Raw genomic sequence first — 10,517 nt, 5'->3', positions numbered from 1 at the left:
GTTGGCTCATGCATAAAATATAAAACAAAAACGTAACTTTTGAACATTTCAAAAAAGTTATTTTTGTAATTTTCAACCTCCAGGACCATAAAGGTATTCTATGTGCAACAGTATATAAACTGCAGCTATGTAAAACCATAGGTTAATTAGTCACAGACTCTTTTATTCATAAATGTATCAATGGGTGAATTAGATATGTGGCTTGTTACAACGAGCCTGCATGTATACGAACAGGAGAGCTCTAGAGTTTTAGCCTCATTTCCATGTTATCTTATTTTCCGTCGGTAGAGGGCGCCATAACATTTGGTCTGATCCCACAACAACCAGCGGTATTCTCTTCTAAATCCTCGTTGGCTGTTTGTGAGCAGGGCATCTGCCAAAAATCTCCAGCGCCTTAAGTTGATGTTTTACAGGATCCAGAGCGTTATTTCAAAAACACCGTTTCAGTCTCTGAGGCAGCTCTTTTTCTTACGCAATTCCCGAAAACTGTCCTCCAAAATGGCTTTTCAGTATCCACAGTCGTACCGTGACGATGCAGTCGTAAGTAGATGTGTCTAGCTAACTAGCCTAGCGTGCTAATAAGCCGGGGATGCTTCATCATCATGCTTTTTTTCATTCATCGGGAGTGAGCGTCTGCTTTGTTACTATGCTAGTTAGCTTAGCCTGCTTTGACAACACACACACACTGACTTTGTTGACGAAACGCACAGCCGGGGGTCCCCAGCGGGCCGCGACTCACTGCCGTTACAGTGTTTATTTGTAACGTGAGCTGACATTTCCTTCGCTGTTTGGCTAACGCTGTTAACCCTCCAGTTGTCTCGCGCCAGCTTGGTAGTCTGTCATTACTGTTGCCACACCTAACGTACGTTAGCTAGCTCACAGCCGTTACTGTTTCACCTGTTTTCAGGTGGATGGGTACCATGGGTCCAAAGTACCAGATCCATACAGCTGGCTGGAGGACCCGGACAGTGAGAAGACACAGGTAACGCTCATCCTTATTCCTGTTTATTGACATATCTAGCTAGAATGTCAGTTTGTTAAAGACTGAGGACGCACATGGTTTACTGTTATTTTTTCTGTTCTGATATTTTGCTAATCTCGTGTTTTTATAATTGATTAGTGGTACAGGTCACTCTTGCCATTAATACTGGCACTGGTTGTGTTCTGCAGATCATTAAAGTCACTCATAACCACCAGTGTAACCACCAGACTGAATGATCTGGATAAATTAGTTGAGTAAAACCTAGAAGCCGCTTTATAAAAAACACCTGTTCTGTTTTTACATGGCAAAAGTAATCAGATAAATCATTACACCTGCTTGTTTGAGCTGACTGCAGAGATCGGTGTACATTGCTGTATAAAAACCTCTGGGTGTGTGTGTTCCTCCTCCAGGCCTTTGTCAGCGCTCAGAATCAGCTGACGTTGCCCTACTTGGAGCGCTGCGAGGTGCGAGACCTGTTCAAGGAGCGCATGACTGAGCTGTACGACTACCCCAAGTACAGCTGTCCCTTCAAGAGGGGCAACAGGTGAGCCACAGCACGAATCGTGCTTTTGCACTTCAATAACACATCTGTATAGCGCATACCTGTGAAATTCGTTTGTATCTTTTAACTATTCCTCCCCTCAATTTTCAGGTACTTTCACTTTTACAACACTGGCCTCCAAAACCAGAGTGTGATGTACCTGCAGGAGAGCCTGGACGCTGAGCCGACAGTCTTCTTGGATCCGAACACTTTCTCCGACGATGGAACCGTTGCCCTGCGAGGTATCAACAAAGCACTGTATTTTATTCCAGCTTTCATTGTACTCTTTTACTTAACGTCTGCTCTCCCTGATGTGTTTCATAAATGGGGCTGTTCTGTTCCCATTTAAAGGATACGCGTTCTCTGAGGACGGGGCGTACCTGGCTTATGGCACCAGCGCCAGCGGCTCGGACTGGGTGGAGATTCGCTTCCTGCAGGTGGAAGGTGCCGAGCCTCTGAAGGACCGCCTGGAGCGAGTCAAGTTTAGCTGCATGTCCTGGACTCATGATGGGAAGGGACTTTTCTACAACTCCTACCCAAAGCAGGAGGGCAAGAGTGACGGTGAGGTCAAATATTCAAACCCATAACTTTGCTGTAGCTGCTAGATCTATCCCCAGATTAAAATGTACATATATATATATATATATATATATATATATATATACATACATATCCTCTGCTATTACAATTACTTTGATGTATCTCTCTGCAATCCACACCCACTTCACATCGCCTCACCATCCCTAAATTCAGTTTTTTCTGCCACCACTAGGGAGCAATACTGAGAGTAAAATGTTTTCTCTCCTAGGCACTGAGACCTCCACCAACCTGCACCAGAAGCTGTACTTCCATGTTTTGGGGACTCCGCAGTCTGAGGACGTGCTGTGCGCGGAATTTCCTGACCACCCCAAATGGATGGGTGGAGCTGAGGTATACCAGAATCTTTCCTTTTTTTCTTCTTCTTGCTCCTAAACAATGTAAAACAAATGAAGAGGCTAGACAAGTGCATGTGTTAATTGTATATTGCAGGTATCAGACGATGGCCGGTACCTGCTGCTGTCTATCAGGGAAGGCTGTGATCCGGTCAACAGACTGTGGTATTGTGACCTTAAAACCACTCCTCAGGGTATTACAGGTACGTTACACTTTGTGTCGTTTAGTTGATCTGTGTGCCTACTGTAATGCTGTGTGCATGCACTTAAATACTCCTCCTCTCATGTTTAGGACTTTTGCCATGGGTGAAGCTAATCGATAACTTTGACGCCGAGTACGAGTACGTGACCAATGAGGGCACGTTGTTCACATTCAAGACCAACCTAGACGCCCCGCGTTACCGCCTCATCAACATCGACTTTGCCTCTCCCGCTCAGAGCAACTGGAAGGAGCTCATCCCTCAGCACGACAAGGACGTTATCGGTGAGCTGCTGTGGCACTCATGTGACCTGTACCCTACATTGGGGAATGGCTGTTAAAGTTCCTTTTGATGTCCGTAGAAATACACCGTTGAAACTTCTTACTTGATGTCTTCCCTTGGCCATGTCTCGCCTGCAGTGTTCGCCACCTGCACGTACTCCAGCTACCTGTTTGTGTGCTTCCTCCACGACGTGAAGAACGTGTTGAAGATGTACCGTCTGAGCACGGGCGAGGAGCTGCGGACCTTCCCTCTCGAGGTCGGCTCCGTGGTGGGTTTCACAGGACGGAAGAGGGACTCCGAGATCTTTTACTATTTCACCTCCTTCCTCTCCCCAGGTACATGTCATGTGTATATAACCGCTCGGTTTGTGTAGTGGTTGTAGATGCTGTGTTGCTTTATAACATTTTTTGTTTAAAGGGGGGGGGGGGGGGAACTGCTAAACAATTCCAGTTAAATGTGTTACAGTTAGATACATTTCCCACATATCGTCAAAATGATTTAAAGATTTTAGAGCAAATTTAGATGTTACTTTCTTCTCCGGCATCCAGCCATCATTTACCACTGCGACCTGACTCAGGAGCCGCTGAAGCCCCACATCTTCAGAGAGGTCACTGTCAAAGGCTTCAGCCCCTCCGACTACCAGACCACCCAGGTAACTACAACCTTTCATTGTGTGTTTGTGTTCACTCTTTCCATCATTTCCGGCATGAAATCCTGCTTCTTCTCTTCTTTTCAATTCCTTCACTGATCGTGCCGAGATTTAGACACGAGGACAGATGGAAGATTCAAGAACGGCTTCATTGCTAACAAACACTAATAAAGATAACTTGTGTGTTAATACCGTAGTCACTGCTACCATATGTGTCCGAGACACGTATTCCCTCTCATTTCCTGGCTCTGTTTCCAGTCCTATTTGTGTTTTTTTTTTTTTTTTTGCCAGGTCTTCTATTCCTCCAAGGACGGCACTCAAATCCCGATGTTTATCATTCACAAGAAGGGCATCAAGTTGGACGGCTCCCATCCGGGTTTCCTCTACGGCTACGGTGGTTTTAACATCTCCATCACACCAAGCTACAGCGTCTCCCGCCTCATCTTTGTCCGACACCTGGGAGGAGTCCTGGCTGTCGCCAACATCCGAGGAGGCGGGGAGTATGGGGAGACCTGGCACAAAGGTGAGAGGGGTTGTGCTCATCCAGCTCGCTTGTTGATACCAGTGCAAGCCCCCTCGTTTACATACTTTTCCCCCTTTTTTAGCTGGCATGTTGGCCAACAAGCAGAACTGCTTCACAGACTTCCAGTGTGCGGCTGAATATCTCGTCAAAGAGGGATACACCTCTCCTTCCAAGCTGACTATAAACGGAGGCTCTAACGGTGGCCTGCTTGTAGGTATGTAAACGGCTGGCTGAGGAAGCAACACTCAAACAGTTTTAGTCCGCGGTGTGTCTGACTGTGCGTTTGCTCTCTCAGCGGCCTGCGTGAACCAGCGGCCCGAGCTGTTCGGCTGTGCTGTCGCTCAGGTCGGCGTCATGGACATGCTGAAGTTCCACAAGTTTACCATCGGCCACGCCTGGACCACAGACTTCGGCTGTTCTGAAAACAAAGAGCAGTTTGATTGTCTCATGAAGTAAGTGCTCAGTCGCCAACGTATGCACATACACAGCTACTGTATTGATGCAGCATGTGGTGTGTTCGCATACATGCTAAACCTCATATTTTGCAACAGCTGTTATCTTCTGAGGGGACGAACATCACCAACGTGTTTATGCAACTTCTTCTGGGATCAACAGTCACACTCCTGCTTTGATAACTCATGATCGACAAATCTGATTGACTTAGAATAAAAAGTTTCATTTATGTAACGAGCGGCTTCATCGGAAGAAACATCGCACAGCAGGAAATGATGTAGATGATAGTAGATCATAACAAAATGAAGAGGCAACTATTTTGATAATCGATAAATAATTTCATGCATTTTTGCAACACCACGTGTATTCTGGTTTCTGCCTCTAAAATGAGAGTTGGCTGCTTTTCTTTGTCACGTATTCGAGTAAATTAAGTATTTGGGGTTTTAGGACTGTTGGCTGGAGGTATGTGAAGATGTCATTTTTCAGCCTTTCCTGATATTTTACAGACAAAATGATTATCAATGAATTGAGGATATAATCTGCAGATTACTCAATAATTAAAGTTACTACGAGGAACATTCATTTTGCGTTGATTTGTCCGTCCCTGTGGACAAAAGCGGTAGTGTTCCAGCACACGAGAGCCCCTTTTAGAAAACCTCTACATGTTGCTGCGCCGGGGTCTGACAGTCTGCTCTGCACAGTCCTGGTTCTGGTTCTCCCGCGCCTCCCTTCCCTTCAGCAGGCCCAGCTATATGGACTGGGCCTCCAGCAGCATGGTGTCAATAACATAGAAATAGGTTGTTTACCTATGTAGGTCATAGAGAAGCATCAGTGTTTACTTGAGAATGCTTCGTAACCAGTTAAAAGTTCCTCGTAGTAACTTTAAGCTGCTTATCTGCAGCCCTTACCGACCAACGGGTTGTTTTTATATTGCCTTACACTTGTGCTAATATCTGAACTCCGCACCTTCCCGCTGCTCCTCTTTTGCCAGATACTCCCCGCTCCATAACATCCGCGTCCCAGAAGGCAACGGGGTCGAGTATCCCGCTGTGCTCCTGCTGACGGGGGACCACGATGACCGCGTGGTGCCTCTCCACTCCCTCAAATACATCGCCACCCTGCAGCACGTCGTAGGCCGCAGCCCCAAGCAGAGAAACCCTCTGTTCATCCTCGTGGACACAAAGTCGGGCCACGGCGCCGGCAAGCCCACCAGCAAAGTCATCCAGGAGGTGGCCGACACCTACGCCTTCATCGCTCGCTGTCTCAACATCTCCTGGGTCAAATGAGGTCATCGTCTTTGGAATACTGCTCATACCAGCTGTTCACACTTTCTTTATAACGTCACACCAACACTGTACTGGATCTGTTAACTCCCGTTTACCCAGTCACCATTGCTACATCTTTTTATTTGTTTACCTATTTTTGTGTCCCCCCCCCCCCCACCAGGATCTGCCCCGGCTGCACCTGCACCCATCCTTAAAGCAGACATGCAGCACCCACAGCTAACCAACCCTCTCCTAAAGGCCATGTTTGTAGTCCTAAGGAAACAGAGAATGACTACATTATCAGTGATGGTTGTGTAAAGAAGGACGGGGGGGGGGGGTTACCTTCACTGTTATAGTAATCGGCCAATCAGCAATTATCAGTCATGAGGTCAAAGTGGCAAAAGGTTATTAGTAGATTGTTTCTGCATCCTCTGGTTGCTTCGACATGACGCGTATTATTTATTTTACGTTTGTGTACAGAATGGAGGCTGTGGATGTTGAATGACTCCAGCATGTACGAGTATAGTGCAAATGATGACACCACGAAACAACAGTATTGCCGTGGTTGAGGAACTTGCAAAAAACTGCGCGTGTGTGTGTGTGTGTGTGTGTGTGTGTGTGTGTGTGTGTGTGTGTGTGTGTGTGTGTGTGTGTGTGTGTGTGTGTGTGTGTGTGTGTGTGTGTGTGTGTGTGTGTGTGTGTGTGTGTGTGTGTGTGTGTGTTTAAATGTCGGTCTCCACATTTTTTTTCAGACTGATGATGATTTCTACCTCTTGACATGTGCTGGTTGTTTGCCTTTTAAAGGGAATAAAATACAATGCTACATTACAATAAACAACTTTTTAAACGGTGATTTCTCGTGCTCATTTATTCTGTCATGACGAAATATATTTGACGACAGAGGAATGTGCTGCTTGAGCTCTAAAATAAAGACACTATCAAAAACTATTTTATCTACGTGTTCATGTTTCATTGGATTTGTCCAAATACTTGTAATGTGAGACCGTGTTTGTAGACGAGAACGGAAAGTGAGAGTAGAAGCTTTTAAGTGTCTTCAAGCGTGGTCGACAACCATGTACAAGGTAAAGGTATGAAGAAAGAACTATTGTGTCTTGCCGCATTGCTTCGTACGTGTGGTTTTATTTCTCGGTTGCATTTAGTTTAGTCATAGTTTTTTCAAACTCTTCCCTGTATAAGATGGAAGAAATGTGCTACAGTAAAATACATCCCCCACATACTGTCAGCCAGTTGTCAAGAAAAGATCACCTGAGGTGTGTGCTGGACCAGAACAAATTCTTCAGTCTGTTGAATGTTGAAACAGATTTTGAATATAATATTTAATTATTTTCTTTTTAAAGTAAAGGCAGTTGATCTCCTGTAAGTACAGAGTCTCAGAGTCAGATGTATTGTTGTATTTCCACTGAGGACGCTGACTCCAGCGTCTAAGATTGAACGTTCCCTGTATCATCGTGGCTGCTTCCAGTCCTGTTTGATGCTCAGGTCCTCCACCAGGGGGCAGTCACTCTGGAAATGACCGACACGTGCAGCAGCAGCAGAAAATGAGGGTGGTCTGACAGAGGGCCCCATGTGGATTACTCAACATCCACGTTTCATGTTGAAGAACTGCTCTGATGTCCCATGCTCATTCTTTGTAGTGCAGTTACTGTGAAAAGACAAATGACGGGTCCTCCACCTGAGTCTGTCCAAACTCATTTCCGAACAGAAGTTAATTAAATTCACCACAACACAGAAGCAAAAGACAAACCTTTTTTTTTTTCATGAATGTTCCATTTATTTATTTTTCATTTTAATGTATAACTTCCTGTTCAGTTTGTTAGAGCATATATTAAACATTAAATTGAAGGGAACGGCTGTAACTGTACATGATTTACAAAACAAAAAGTAATTAGAAGACCATTTTTATTGTTCTCAACAGTCACATGTTCACTCTAATTTCTCTCTATTTATTAAGGCCTTTTCTTTCAAATATAACATTTCAATTGCATGAGAAAAGAGAAAAGGCTGTAAGGCTTCGCCAGCTGGAGACAACGTGGCCTTTCAAAAGAGAATTTAGGAGGATAGAACTGTCCTAAAAGATCCTTTGATTCTAATTATTAACACACAAATACACTACTTCTTTCATCAATATTACTCATTACCTGATACAATTCATAATTTTCACACACATACTTTCTAGTAGTTTAATAAAATAAACTTAGAAGTCATTCTCGAATTAAGTCCAAGAAAAGTGAAATGCACATAAAATCAGAAGATTGAAATGTTTGTTACAATATTTTCTTTTCTCGTTTAACGTGGAAAAAGTTGTGTGGGATTTTAAGAATTTGATGGAGATATTCAGATTCTTCAGTTCCACAAAATTAAACTAAATATATCACTTGCATTTTTTAAAAATATGATTTTGTTTCTTACTCACTTAATTCTAACTAAATTATCTTCTTTAACTTTCAGCTCTATGTGGACAGAAATCCACTTGTTAACGAGCTTCTTTGGGACTCACGTTTAGAGTAAATGAATGGAATAAAATGTAAGTGGACTAAATAACGTTTACAGTCAAAATGTCAACAACAAGCTCATTTTAAAAATAGAATAGATACATTTTCAACTTTTCACATCATAGCTAATGAGTGAACAATTCAAAGTCTTTGCAGGTTTTAAGAAACACATGGTACGCATGTGGGAATTAATATTAATACATTATTCCTAATGACAAAAAAGCACATTTCCAACCAATAAGCACCATGAAGACAGAGTTTGATAAGGAAATGTGACTTAAGCTACATAATGACTACTGTGTAGTTCGATCACTTACTTGAGAAATAAGTAAGCATAATTGAGAACAGAGAGGATTCTCAACAAAAGCCCAATATACCTTAAATAATTTATGTATGTGCACGAGAGAACAATTAACCACCAGAGGGCGCGTGACAGGCCTGTGGAACCCCGCAGTATAGGCCAACATCCCAGACCGATGACTGGTGTGCAAACTTTTGAGGAGGGGAAGTCCTTATTTCACATTCTGTGATAAAGCTGGTGCTGCATTAGAGTACAAACCAGCTGACTTGATTTAAAATGTTAAATACGTCCTATATTATCCTTTATACATTACAACATATACGTTTTAACGCATTTGTTATGGATTCTGTAATAACTTGTGTCCTAAAAAGTGTTGTGAGACTGCTGGAGCGCGTGCTAATTTCTGACTGACTAACATATGTGAACACACACACACACACACACACACACACACACACACACACACACACACACACACACACACACACACACACACACACACCTGTGATCCTACTGAAATATTAATACGCCAACCGGAAATGGCAGCTCAGCCACTGCTGAGGAACTATATAACTCAGCGGAGGAGCAATAATTAATTGCACATCAATGTTATTGCTATAATAGTTGTCATTTTACTTTATGTTTTCTCTATCGCGTTCATATTCAACAGCATCAAACCTTTTTGTTTGAATGATTTTTGACTTTCTCATGATAGAAAGAAGCTGATCCCTTATTTTAGCTTGATTTTCTGTTGTATCATTGTATTACTTAGAGGCCTTGCATGTATTTAATTGATCAGAAACACATCAACGTCTCTTTGTGTTTACAGTGTTTAAGATGCAGAGTGGTGCAGGTGATTGTCTGTTGCGAGCCAATGGATGGCGCTATTTATATCAGTCTTCTGTGTCTCTTGACTCTTTGGTCTTATCGACTCCCAAGCCCTGGTCTGGGAACAGTTTACTTGTAGCCCACTGCTTTGTGAGGACACAAGGCCGAGTGAGCGCAGAGCAGATGTCAGATCAGTAGGGAGGGTTTGGGGTTGGTAATGTATGACATTCAAGTGTGTGTGTCTCTCTGTATAGTTTTTTTTTTTAATGCGAAATTACTCATTGGCATGCTTTCACGGGAATCTGAAGTGTTTTAATGATGTCTAATAGTTTAAAGTGCTTTTGAACAAGCTGGGTGGGAGATGTGAAGTGTGGATCTCCATCAACAGGAGAGAAAGAGGTGGGGGAAGTCTGTGAGCATGGTGGGGGAGGCCAAGAATGCCACATGGTTTGAAGAGCCACGATAAAGCTCGAAGATATGCAGGAGATTGGGTTCAAATGTACCAATGAGAATATCTGGACTATTGGAACATTTCGCATATAAAACGCCCTTCTGATTCATCTCTAGGGAGTCTTTTTCACACACAAAAACCCGCCGAAAGCAGCAGATTTACCGGCACTGACTCTGAGATCAGAAGCAGCATTTTGTCGGGGGAAAAAAAATGGGGGGCTGTCAATGAAAAATGCGCCTCAACTACCGGATCATTTCGGAGATGATTCTCCAGATGTGTGCCACAGGCTCCCAGCAATCTGTTGGGGACACGTTTCAAAACTAAACAAGCCTGGCCCCTCACGTTGCTGCGTCTTTTGTTACCGTGTATAAAATATTCATCCACGGAAAATCTCTTTGATTCCAGCCGGTCACTTGGCTTCATACGCCAGGTTTAAAGTCAGCCCTAAGCATGTAATTCAAACTGGAGCGTCGACAGGCTTCTAGTCCAGTCCTCCGCTTTCCTCCACATTAACTCTATCAGAGGGGACACCGGGAGAAGCGTTTGTTTCTGCCTGTGCCATCTCATTCATTCACGCCGGAACAAAAAGGGGGGAAG

General features: G+C 43.7%; 1 protein-coding gene across 1 annotated transcript; it reads left to right on the top strand.

Moving 5' to 3' along the window:
* Positions 1-402: 402 nt before the first annotated feature.
* Positions 403-6,674, top strand: prep (prolyl endopeptidase; the record flags this gene model as incomplete). Its single annotated transcript, XM_079180497.1, has 14 exons — positions 403-540; positions 908-982; positions 1,393-1,526; positions 1,635-1,765; positions 1,875-2,084; positions 2,332-2,453; positions 2,553-2,658; positions 2,748-2,939; positions 3,075-3,272; positions 3,486-3,589; positions 3,878-4,109; positions 4,192-4,323; positions 4,405-4,561; positions 5,554-6,674. 14 exons carry the CDS (start codon positions 403-405, stop codon positions 5,846-5,848), a joined length of 2,226 nt encoding a protein of 741 aa, XP_079036623.1. The 3' UTR covers positions 5,849-6,674.
* Between the last annotated feature and the right edge of the window lie 3,843 nt (positions 6,675-10,517).

Source organism: Pholis gunnellus (assembly GCF_910591455.1).
Source record: "Pholis gunnellus genome assembly, chromosome: 19".
Classification (NCBI taxonomy): Eukaryota; Metazoa; Chordata; class Actinopteri; order Perciformes; family Pholidae; genus Pholis; species Pholis gunnellus.
This window is presented reverse-complemented; position numbering and strand designations above follow the sequence as displayed.